The 11761-nt window shown below is 66.1% G+C and overlaps 1 protein-coding gene across 9 annotated transcripts in view; it reads left to right on the forward strand.

The window, feature by feature from the left end:
- The window catches only part of ELN (elastin), a 40028-nt gene that overhangs the window by 1451 nt on the left and 26816 nt on the right, over nt 1-11761 (forward strand). For 4 of the 9 annotated variants that reach the window (XR_001862317.1, XR_001862318.1, XM_017735281.1 and 1 more), the window contains exons 2-10: nt 4827-4882; nt 5340-5366; nt 5550-5582; nt 6976-7020; nt 7560-7652; nt 8250-8297; nt 9282-9353; nt 9579-9605; nt 9813-9884. Coding sequence is in view for 7 of the 9 variants with exons in the window: in XM_017735281.1 (XP_017590770.1) it covers nt 4827-4882; nt 5340-5366; nt 5550-5582; nt 6976-7020; nt 7560-7652; nt 8250-8297; nt 9282-9353; nt 9579-9605; nt 9813-9884 (473 nt within the window). In the remaining 2 variants the exon portion in view is untranslated. The remainder of the gene's footprint in view (nt 1-4826; nt 4883-5339; nt 5367-5549; nt 5583-6975; nt 7021-7559; nt 7653-8249; nt 8298-9281; nt 9354-9578; nt 9606-9812; nt 9885-11761) is intronic. The other 5 variants (XM_017735280.1, XM_017735283.1, XM_017735282.1 and 2 more) reach the window with 5 other exon arrangements.

Raw genomic sequence — 11761 nt, forward strand, 5'->3', positions numbered from 1 at the left:
AGCTGAACACAGATTCCGAGCCCACTGCAGTGGCCAGACTGGGCAGAGGGCTGTGAGGAGGCGACAGCACCACAAGGGAGGGGACAGTCACCTCCGGAGAGCTGAGTGGTTGTGCCACGGAGAGCGTGTGATGGGCAGAGCCACCATCGGCCACGGGGTCAGTCCCGGGGCTGTCGTGAGGGGCTTGTTGGACACGGAGGATTGAGGACCGGAGGAGGAGAGGGTGCAGGATTCTGTGGGCAGCGCCGGGGCTGGGTGGGCACCAGGGCAGCCCCAGGCTGGACCACCTGTCACCAAGGGCAGAGCCCTCAGCAGCTCCATCTGCCCGTGCCCTGCAGCTCCCAGGACCCCGAGCGCGGGCTGGCTGTGCAGGCAGCGGGACCTCAGAGCCAGGAGCTGCCTGAGAGCCGAGCTGCTGTCGGTGCCTGATCCTGCTCGGGGTGCTGGATGGGATGTGCCCCACTCCAGGCCCCGGCTCAGTCCCCAGGGGTGTTTGCTGCTTTGGGAGCCAGCTCACCGAGGAGGTGACCTGACCCTGGGGATGGTCCCGGTGCTGGGGGGACACGGGAGAAGGCTCTCCCAGGGAGCACTGGGCAGTGTCTCAGCCCTGCCCTGGCACACCAGCCCTTGGGGACAGAGCTGACACAGAGGCACGGTGGCATGGTGAGGGGGATCCCAGGGTGCTGGGGAGGCACCTGGAGAGGGGCAGGCCAGTGAACTCCAGCACTGACTGCCAGTGCAGCTGCAAATCAGCCTGGTGGGAGAGGGAACCCTGAGACATCCCAGGGTTGAAGGGTTCGTACCCAGACTGTCACCTCAGAGCAGTGCCAAGGGACTGAGCTGGCAGCACTCAGGAAACCCCGGCAGCAGGTCAGGATCAGCCCCTGGGGATCTGCCCCTGGGGAGCAGAGCCATGCTGGCACTGTGGGGCCCTGCACAGCCGGACACAGGTCACTGCAGGGGGAAGGGGCCGTGATTCCCCAAAGGTGCCAGGTGCAGCCTGTCCCAGCATCGGGAGCAGGGCATCCATCCCTCAGTGCTTCCATCCATCCCTCAGTGCCTCCTGCGTGGAGCACAGGGGATCCCCTGGCAGTGACACCCCCAGGAGGGACAAGAGGGACCCCAGGGAGGTCCCAGCCCTGCAGGCTCTGGGCCCAGGGGGAGCAGCTCGGGTGGGTGCAGAGCGGCAGGCACTGGGTGTGCTGGCACCCAGCCCGGGGCTGTGGGGACCCTCCGAGGACAACCAGAATGCCCAGGGTGAGGCTGGGATGGCATCTCCCCTTCCCAGCTGGACCCTGGCCTGCTGGGGCTGCTCCCTCCCCTCACTACTGGCAGGGTGCAGCTCGGCCGCCAGCACTCGGAGATGAAAGCTGGAGCTTCAGGGGGGCTGGAGAGGAGCCAGGCCCCGGCAGCAGCCCCCCTCCCCCCGAGCTGCTACCAGCGAGCCCGGCCCGGGATGCAGCATGGCTTCAAAGTCGCTTGGAGACTGAATGTTTCCATAACTTTCTCCCAAGAAAAAGAAAACAGCGGAATGAGGGAAGAGGGGAGTGGTGGCGGTTTTGCGCTGAGGCTCCTCCGGGAGCTGGTGCCTGTGGGCGCAGGGAGGGGTGAGGTACGAGGGTGTCCTGTGGTGGATTCTCCAGCATGGTCTCAAAACCTATGGAACAGAGAAATGCTCTGCATTTCTGGCTCGTGGAGGGAGCTGCAAGCAGTGGTGCAGATAGAAATAGTGAGGCCAATCCAAACGGGATCGGAAGCAGTGCTGGCAGCAGAACAGCACGGATATCCACACCTGTGGATGGAGCTGGGGGGGGAAAACATCCCATTCCCATAAACAAGGAGGCTCCACACCAGATCCTGAGCACCTCCACGGCTCACACCCCGACACAGCTGGGGCTGCATGAGTGGGTGCGAATTCTCCTACCCCTGGACTGAGAAGCCATCCCCGGGGTGGGATGCAGGCTCACAGCCAGCCCAGCACAGGAGACAGGCTGGGAGCCCAGGAAAATCCCCTTCCCAGGGTCCTGGCAGGCTCAGAGCGGAGGCAGCACAGAGCTCCTTCCGTGCTGGGAAGCCGCTGACTCAGTCTCCCCTTCCCTGATGTGCTAAGGGAATGGGTGGAGAGGACAAATGGCAGCACGTGGACCCCAAACTGGGCTGGGGGCTGCTGCCCCTGAGGCTGGGCAAGGACAGAGATGGCTGGAGAGCGATGGCCAGAGCCCAGTGTGGTCACAGTGTCACCAGTGCGTGGGTTGTCACCAACAGCTGTGCTCGGTGGTGCTGCCAGGGGAAGGGACTGGAGACGCTGGGGGGATTTGGAGAGACCCCCCCCCAGCAGTGCCTGCACCAGGGAACAGCCCCGAGCTGGGCTCTGGGGGAGCAGCTTGAGAAGGAGCTCCCAGGGCAGTGCAGATCCGGCCATGCCTGGCAGCAGAGCTGGTCAGGGAGAGCTCCTGAGGGAAAGGTTTGTGCCCCCAAGGCCGCTTGGCACCACCATCCAGCCACCCATCCCACTGCCTCCGGGCCGTCCCATCTCCTGCCAGGCCTTGCTGACTGCCCCACACCTCCTGATCTGGGCAGATGGACCAGCACATCCTCTGCAATCCTCCCAAAAAGTGTCCAGGCACAGGGCCCTCTCTGGGATGGTGCCTGGGGGATGCCTGGGGACGGGGCAGTGACAGTGTCACCACAGTGGGACCCTCCTGCCAGGACCCCCAGTGCCCCAGGAGGGTGATGATGATGAGGATGATGAAGGGCTGAGTTCAGCAGCTGTGGCTGTGGGCAGGTGACACCCGGACATTCCCAGGGTCCCCACAATGCAGGGGTGCTGTGAGAAATCCTTGTCCCAGCATCCTCGGGAGCCTCCATCAGGCAGCGCTGGTGACAGAGGGTAGGGGAGGGCAGCCTGTCCCCCACTGTCACCCCAGCACCAGGGACCTTGCCTGGTTTTGAGGGGCTGAGGCTGCGGAGCACGATGGGGGCTGAGCGTCCCGTCCTGGGGGGGGACAGTCCCTGGCCATGCCCGGCACTGGCTCCCAGCGGCAGCGGGGCGGGGAGGGAGAGCTGGCGGTGTGCGGACGCTCGGAGCTTGTTCGGAAACAAGGAGGGAGGTGTGTTCACCCAGGCTGGGGGGGCGGTGTGGGCGGGGAGTGTGCCGGGAAAAGGAGCCGTTCTGTCACCCCCGGCCGGGAAAAGGAGCTGCTCCGGACCCCCCGGGCCGGGCCGGGCCGGAGGCTGAGCACGCGTCCCCTCCTGGCCAAGGGACACCGCGGGAGGGATGCTGGGGGGCAATGCCTGGGCCCCGCTCTCTGGGGCTGTGTGAGGGTCCTGGCACGGGGCCTCCCCATCCCCCCATCCCCGGGGATGCCCTGTCCTGCCACCGACATCAGCTGTGCCCGCGCAGCCCGACAGCCCTGCCGCACACGGTTGTGCCCTGGGACCCCAGTGCATCCCGCGGGGAGCCCGGGCATCTCTGCAGGTGCCCAGGGTGCAAGGGACACGTGAGCAGGGCCCAGGGGACACCCTCATCCCTGCCACTGGTGGGGCACAGCAGGGCTTTGGGGCACGGCAAGAGGGAATCCCCGGAGTTTGCCCCCCCCGTGATGGAGATGTGCGGCACAATGTGTCCCCGCCGTGGTGTGCCAGCCCTGCCCCCTGCCAGCCCTGCCACCTGCCCGTCCCCCCGGGCGCTGGCTCCCCCCTGCCCAGCCCCTGAGCACTGCCCGGCCCGTGGTGGTGCTGCCACGGCTGGGCCACTGCATGCACCCACCTCCCGGTGTGCTGGGGTGGCCACTGCAGGTGCTCAGGTCCCAGCCATGCCCCCACAGGGTCCGCCCGTGCCCGTCCCCCCCTGAAGTCCCTCCCCAGTGGCGGTGCAGGCAGCAGGGCTGGCTGCAGGTCCCACAGGGACTGTGGCCACGGCAGCCCCCCACGCCCTCCTGGCAGCTCCCCTGTCCGGCTCTGTCCTGCAAACCCCACCACAGTCCCTCTCCCGGTGCCAAGAGTGGAGTTTCCCTCTGCACTGCGGTCCCCTTGTGTCCCCAACCCACCTGCAAGCCCCCAGCGCACCCATGGCCCTGGTGGAGCTGGGGGCCAGCCGGGGGTGGCAGCCTGGTGGCCTGCAGCAGACACCCCCCTGCCAGCCACAAAGCACCAGTCCAAACCAGCCACCAGTCCAAACCAGCCACAAAACCTTGCTGTGGCCTGTAAGCATGAGCTGAGATACCCTGGGAAGTGCTGGGACCGCAGTGTCACACGGACAGGCAGAGGGACCAGGGAGCTTCCATGGGTCTCAGCAGTGTCCCCCCAGTCTGTCACCCCAGTCCCACCGGCCTGAGCTGGCTCTTCACTGGCACCTCAGCGGGCAGGACACATCCACAGATCCTTGGGGCAGCCCCAGAGGAGGCTCAGGCTTGGCTGGGACCAGCAGGGGCTGTGGGGATGGACTGGGACAGCCCCACGAGCGTGGCCGTGCCCGGACCCAGCCGCAGAGCCACGTGAAGCTGGAGGCGATGGAGGCAGCCCTGGCTGGGCTGTGGGACAGGAGCAGAGCTGGACAGCAGCCGGCCCCACGTCCCTCCTTCCCACGGAGGGCCAGGTCCTGCTGACACCTCCACCGAGGTGCCGCCCCTGGGTCCGAGCTGGGGCACCTCCAAGCCCTGTCACCACTGTCACCCCCGGGAAACAGGGCTGCAAGGAAAGGCAGGGGCCTGCCCTCGAGCTCCGCATCCCAACCCGTGCGCAGGGAGCAGCAGGGGAGCCAGGAGGGGCCCCCCACCCCCTGCCTCGGACCACTGGGGGGATTTTAACAAGGGTCTCTCTCTTGCAGGGGTCCCTGGTGCTATCCCGGGAGGGGGAGTCCCAGGAGGAGGCTTTTTCCCAGGTAAGGGGGCCCAGGCACCACTGGGAGGGGGCATCACCCTGTTTGCAAGGACGGGCAGGTGCCTGGGGGGGTCCCTGAATGCCTTCGAGACACCATGGAAGGCTGGGGACCTGCCAGCCGGGATCAGGTGACATGGGGACACCCTGCCTGGCTGCTCAGCATGGACTCAGCATCAGCCCCGTGGCGTGGGGACAGGACTGGGTGGCAGTGCCAGGCTTACCCTGGGGGCCCCCAGCCCGGGGCTGGCACCTCCAGCCTGCCCAGCCCTGGCCACAGGAGGTGCTCAGCGGTCACAGCCTGTCCCCAGAGCTTCAGCCAAAACCCTGGGGACACCCCAGGGGGGATGGCCGGTCCCCTTACACCGTGTGACTGTCTCCACCTCCCCAGGGAGCCCCGGGAGCCTGGGTGGGTGCTGGGTGCTCCCAGGGCGGTGCTCAGACTGTGCCGTTGCTCGCAGGTGCTGGACTTGGAGGTTTGGGAGCAGGTGAGTGCTGGGACCCCTGCCAGGCTGGGCTGGGCTGGGGAGAGGGGCAGGATGCCCAGCAGAGCTGCCTTGTGCTGGGCAGGGGCTCTGCCACGAGGCTGGCCCCGTCCCACACGTGTCCCCGTGCCCGGGGATGCTCGGAGGGAGGATGGCCCTGACCCCTCTCCGCTCACTCTCCCCTAGGACTCGGGGCTGCAGGAAAACCTCCCAAACCAGGTAAGAAGCCTTTCCCTGGCTCTCACCAGCTCCAGGCACGCCAGCAGCCGGGATATTTCCCAACCACTGCTGCCCTCATGTTGCTCCCGCGCTGGGGGGCCCCCGCTGGCCAAGGCACAGCCCGCCCTGCCCTGCCACACTAATCCTGGCACGGCCTCCAGGAGTCTCCCTGCCCACCCCGCTTCGGCGCTGCACTCTGCCCCAGCCCCCAAACCAGCCTCTGGGGGTGCTTGCTGCCTGCAAACCGCGCCAGAGCTCCGGCAGGAGATGCGAAGCCGGGAGCCAGCGTCCCGGTGGGCAGCTAGCAGCGCCCGTGCCTGCCTGCCAGAGGGGCCAAGCAGCTTCTGCAGAGGCTCCTGCAGCCCACGCTGGGCTTTGCCCCGCCTAGGAACGCTGGGGACAGGGGACATCACCAGGAGAGAGGGGAGATGCTGGCAGGGGGATGTGCAGCAGGAGAAGGCAGAGCTGGAGGGCACCGAGCCTGGGGCAGCAGGGACCGAATGTGCAACATCTGGGCCAAGGGAGATCATGGAATCATCGAATGGCCTGAGTTGGAAGGGACTTTAAAGCTCATCCAGTGCCACCCCTGCCATGACAGGGACACTTTCCACTGTCCCTGGGTGTTCCAAGCCCCGTCCAGCCTGGCCTTGTGCACTGCCAGGGATCCAGAGGCAGCCACAGCTGCTCTGGGCACCCTGTGCCAGGGCCTCACCACCCTCTGAGCAGAGAATTTCCTCCTAGCATTGAGCCTAAATCTCTCCTCTTTCGGTTCAAACCACTCCCCTTGTCCTGGCACTCTCTGCCCGGTGCCTGTTGATCCCCATGCAAAGATGCTGCTTCAGGCAGACCCTGGGGTCCCCTCTGTGCCCTCCCTGGGGTCCCCACTGTGCCCAGGGCAGGGGCACCCCACGCCCCCGGCCCCCGAGCAGGCCAGGCTGCGCAGTGGGAGCTGCAGCCCGAGGCGGGGGCCGGCGTTTGCTCAGATTTCAGCTCGTGGAAAGAAAAACAAGGCCCTTTATTTCGGCGTAATTAAAACCAAACGCGGGGCGGCCGCGAGGGCCCAGCCAGAGCGGTGTCCGCGCCCGGAGCCAGCGGCACTGGAATTTGCGCCTGGAGGGAGCGAGGGCTGATGAGCCCCAGATGTTGGAAGGCAGTGCTGGCCGGAGACCCAGGGACTCATTCCTCAGCCATAAACATTTTGGTTCCGTCCCCCTGTGGCCCGGCAGGGCGGGGGGCGGCTGAGGCAGAAGGGACGGGATGGAGGACCCGAGTGCTGGCGAGGACATTTGTCACCCGTCCCGGGGCTGTTCTCCCGTCCCCACGGTGCCACAGGCACTCCTCTCTGCTCCTCCGGGCCTGGCCGCCCCCCACCTCACCCCGCTTCTCTTTCTAGGGGTCGGAGGACTTGGGGGACTCGGCCCCCTTGGCCTGCAGCCAGGTGAGCACTGACCACTGTCCACCCCCATTCCAGGCCATCCCCGAGGCGATATCCCCAGAGACCCACCTTGGGGACAGCACGTCCCTTGTCCCCATCTCCACAGCTCTCCAGAGCGTGCTGGGTGGGTGCCGTCTGGGCTGGGTGCCCTTCCCAGACCCGAGGGACTGCGGCCGCCCAGCAGGCAGCCCTGAGGTCCCCGACACGATGGCCTCAACCACAGTGGGGTGACCCCGCAGGAGAGGAGGCACCTGGGGTCCCCGCAGGGCCGGCAGCAGAGGGACAGTGCCTGCAGGTGGTCAGCCAGGGGCTCCAGGGCTGTCAGGTGTTGTGTGTGCCGGGTGGGGTGTGGATGGGAGCAGGGATTTGGGGGGATGCAGGACAGGGCAGTGCCTGCTAACGCCGCCTCGCCCAGCCTAACGCCAGCCCTGGCACCGCCACGCAGCCCCGCAGCTCCCCAGCCCCTGTGCCCACCCGGAGGGCAGGACACCCTCTTGGCAGCTGTGTTTCAGGAATGCTGATGCTGGTTGTTGTCCCCACAGGTGCTGCGGGTCTGTTCCCCGGAGCTGCCTTCCCCGGGGGGGTGTTCCCGGGAGCCGCCTCGGCCGCGGCGCTCAAGGCTGCTGCCAAAGCTGGTGAGTGCTGGGGGGGCCCGGGCAGCCCCCAGGGACCCCTGGTGTCCCCTGGGGGTCTGGGGCAGGACAGGTTTCCCTCGGAGCCGGGGGCTGCAGGCAGGAGCCGATGCTCTCACTGGGCTGCCCAGTGACTCGGAGGGACCCGGGCACGGGGGAATTGGCCAGACCTGAGCCCCCAGGAGCAGAGACCGCAGAGCTGCCTGGTCCCTGTGCCCAGTATGGGAACCCACCCCTGGGACTGCCTCAGGGTGTCCCCTCCGCCCCCAAGGGCCATCCTGAGCTTGTCCCGTTCTGGCCTGCCCTAGCCCAGCGGCGGCGCCTCCCCTGGTACACCCCTCTTCCCAATGCCCCCAGGTGCTGGCATTGGAGGCGTGGGTGGAATTGGTCCTGGTGGCCTCGGGGTGTCCACAGGTAGGAAACACCCCTCGCTCCCGGCATAGCCGAGCCTGGGGCAGAGCTGTCCCCGGGGTGGGCAGGAGCCGGGCCCGGGCTCAGGGGTCTCTGCTGCCCGCAGGCGCCGTGGTACCGGGCGCGGCGCAGGCCAAAAAAAACTAGACTCGCCCCGGCTCCTCGTCCCTGAAGTTCTTTTGCCTGCAGGTGCTGGGATTCCCGGAGCTTTCCCGGGCGGCGTGCTCCCCGGCGCAGGTGAGCTGGGGGTCCCCACCCCACCATCAGCACCCCAACCTCCAAGGGTATCCCCACCCTGCCAGCAGCACCCCAACTCCGAGGGGATCCCATCCAGTGCCGGCAACACTTCAACCTCCAAAGGGGTCCCCAACCCCGCCAGCAGCACCCCAGCCTCCCAAGTGGTCCCCGCTCAGTGCCAGCACCCCCTGTGGGCCGAGCACCCTGCCCTGCCTCCCGCTGCTCCCCGCAGCTTCCAAACCCCTTGGCTGAGGTCACAGTGACATTTCCACCGTGCCAAAGGCATGGGGGGACCCCGGCACCTCTGTCCCATGCCAAGCTTGGCGGGAGCAGGCGGCACCAGCACTGGGAGAGGAGCTGGCACAGCCACCAGGGCTGGCGGCGTGGGAAGGAGGGGGAGGAGGTGGCAGGAGAGAGGAATTCCTCAGTGCAAAGTAATTTGGGGGAGGAAAACTTGTGAAAACAAGATGTTTCGACACTGTCCGAAGTGTGTTGCTGGTCAGGAATGTCTTTTCCATGTCTGAAAACGCTCGAGTTATAATGAAAGACATTTGTAAGAGGGGGAAAAAGAACCCCAAACCAAAAGGAAACTCAAAACCCAAAAATCCAACCCAAACGACTGCAAGGCCAAAGCACTGTCTGCTTCCCCTGGAGGGCTGGAGAGCCCCTGCTGGCCCCAGGCCACCGAGCATCACCAGGGCAGAGAGCACTGCCCAGGCCTGGCTGGGGCTTTGCTGTCACCGCTGGGACCCCTCTGGAGTGCCACGTTCCCTGCAGGCTCCCAGTCTGTTCCACAGGTGGCTCCAGGCTGGGAGCAAACCCCTCCTGGCAGCTGGAGGTGCAGCCAGGCTGGCACAGGGCGGTCCCAGCCAGCCCCCGAGGATGAGGGTGCCCTGGGTGACAAGAGAGGGGTGGCAGGGGTTTGGGATCTGGGTACCAGTAACATCATGAGGCCCCAGCTCATCCCTCTGGTCTCTGCTCCAGGTGTTCGCTTCCCCGGCGTGGGGGTGCTGCCCGGAGTCCCCACTGGAGCTGGAGTCAAGCCAAAAGGCCCAGGTAGGTCCCCTCAACCCCCTTGGAACACTGGGGTGGGTTCAGGGCTGGCTCCAGCTCGGCCCCCAGCCCATCCTTCAGGATCACAGCCCTACAGGGCACTTGGCAGTGAAGCCAACTTGCAGCTGAATCAACCTGTTAATTCAGTTCACCTGAATTAACTCAGGTTAATTTGGGCCTCCAGGAGCAGCCCAGGGCTCACACAGGTGTCTCTGTGTTTCTTTTTAGGAGCTGGAGCCTTCGGAGGAATTCCTGGTGAGTGTCCCGTCTCTCTTGCCTGTCCTTCTCTTCCTTCCCAAGCCTGTTCCTCACAGCTATGGTCTCCCCACACCAGAAGATGCCTCAGGGCTTCCCAAGCCCCCCACTCTCCTCTCCCGGGGTGCCCTGGGGCACTCCCCTCCCTCCAGGACTGGTGGCAGCCGTGGCGCGGGCTCCAGGTGAGAGTCTGCTGTTGGTTTGCAGGACTGGGAGGTTTTGGAGGTCAGCAGCCTGGTGTCCCTCTGGGGTATCCCATCAAAGCTCCTAAGCTCCCAGGTAAGCTCCACGGTGGCTTCACTGCGGGGGAAGGATCCCAGCAGTGCCAGGACAAGGACCCGCCGTTCCCCAGGGCTGAGGCACAGTGCCCACAGGTCCCCCGGACCTGGCAGTGCCTGTGCTGGCCCTGGGACAGCAGGACAGAGCCAGGGGCTGTGCTGTGCCCTGCCTGTGGCAGCCCCGAGGGCAGCTGCCACAGTGATGCCCGTGGTCTTGCCCCAGCTCATGTGGACAGTGCTGTGCCTCTCCAGCTGTTGTAAGGTAGGAAGGGTCACGTTCTGGGGACGTGCTCTGGGCCAGGCCACCCTGGGATGGCCCCGCCAGCTCCTGCTGGCACAAGGCACAGCCCTCGCAGGGACAGTCTGGTTTCTGTGGCTCCTAGGGTTGTGCTGGGCATTCACTGGGGCCAGGTGTCCTGGCTCAAGGAGCTGTAGCCGAGGCCACCTAGGGGCTCCAGGCAGGTTTCCCTCCCCACTGCCCACGTGGACGGGGCTCAGCCCCTGCCCCGGGCAACCTGGGGGAGCTCAGACCCCCTTTCCCAGCCCAGGCTGCTCTGGACACCTTCCCCTCCCAGCCCTGTGCCAGGTGCCAGCTCTGCCTGTCGCCGGGCAGCCATGCCCATGGAGGGACAGTGGCAGGCTCTGTGCCCTCCAGGGGCTGTGCTGCCACCTTACTGCTCCCCAGCGCATCCCAAGGAGGAGGGCAGCCACATCCGGGCAGGCCCCCATGCCTGAGGTGCTGGGGAGTGCACTGGAGACCCACGGGCATTTCCCCTGCACCCAAACAGGCGCTGGAGGCAGGAGAGCCTTGGCGAGGGGAGCCCACCCCGAGCAGCACATCCCAGCCCGGCTCCAGCCCCAGCAGCTTTGCTGGCTTCCCCCCAGCTGGGCCCGTGGCCACAAACACCGGCAGGGATCCCTGGCCGCTCCTGTTTCCTCCACTGGAGCAGGGTTACGATCCTTAAGGAGACTCGGCCCCGCCACCGGCTGATCCCGTCTGGGTCCCGGCCCCAAGACAGGGACCAGGACAGGGGGGTGTCCCCAGCTGGGGTTCACCTGGCACCCAGACCTTCCTGGGGTGCTGGGGGATGCCAGTTTGTCACCTCTGAGGGCTTGGGGCTGGCAGTGCAGGGACAGGCCGTACTGGCTGGAGAGGCTCTTGTCTCAATGCTGCAGGTGGATCTGGGGCCCCACACGTGGGGTGTCCCCTGCACTGTCCCCACTGCAGTAGGTCCAGGTTGAGAGGGGATGAGGGGACAGTGGCACAAATAACATTTTCAGTGGAAAGTCATCTCTTTAGATGATTTGGTGCTGTGCTCTCCCTGCTCAGGAGGTGGCCCTGGGGTCACCCACCGTGCTGGAGGCTTAGTCTGAAGCTGTGGCTGAGGTCAGGGTCCTGTTGATGCTGTAGGGATGGGGACCACTCCCCAGTGTCCAGCTGTGCTCGGGTGACATCCATCTGTGCAGAGCCCTCCCAGTGTGTGCATCGGTCCAAGCTCCCTGGCAGTGCTGGTGACATCCCCATGGGCACAGCCCCATGGGCACAGCCCCAGGGCAGGGACTGCCTTTCCACCCAGCTGGGGCTACTGGGGACCTGGACTTGGACCCAGCAAAACCCTCGGAGAACCAAGGCTTGGACTCCTGGCCCTTGGAGTCACCTCCATGTGTGCTACCCCTTTGCCAGCTTTGGAGTGAGCAGGGTGCTGATAAGGTGCCCCAGGTTGAGCAAGGGTGGCCCTCGGGGTGCGGGACACCTGGCACAGGTCACTGTGAGCCTCTGCCTGCCAGCACTGCCATGCTGGTGTGGGACACCACAGGATAGCCCGGCAGGATGGAGGGAAATCTGGTCCCCACATGCTGGCTGCTGGGAGGGGATGG

Source organism: Corvus brachyrhynchos, unplaced genomic scaffold (assembly GCF_000691975.1).
Source record: "Corvus brachyrhynchos isolate BGI_N302 unplaced genomic scaffold, ASM69197v1 scaffold15, whole genome shotgun sequence".
NCBI lineage: Eukaryota > Metazoa > Chordata > Aves > Passeriformes > Corvidae > Corvus > Corvus brachyrhynchos.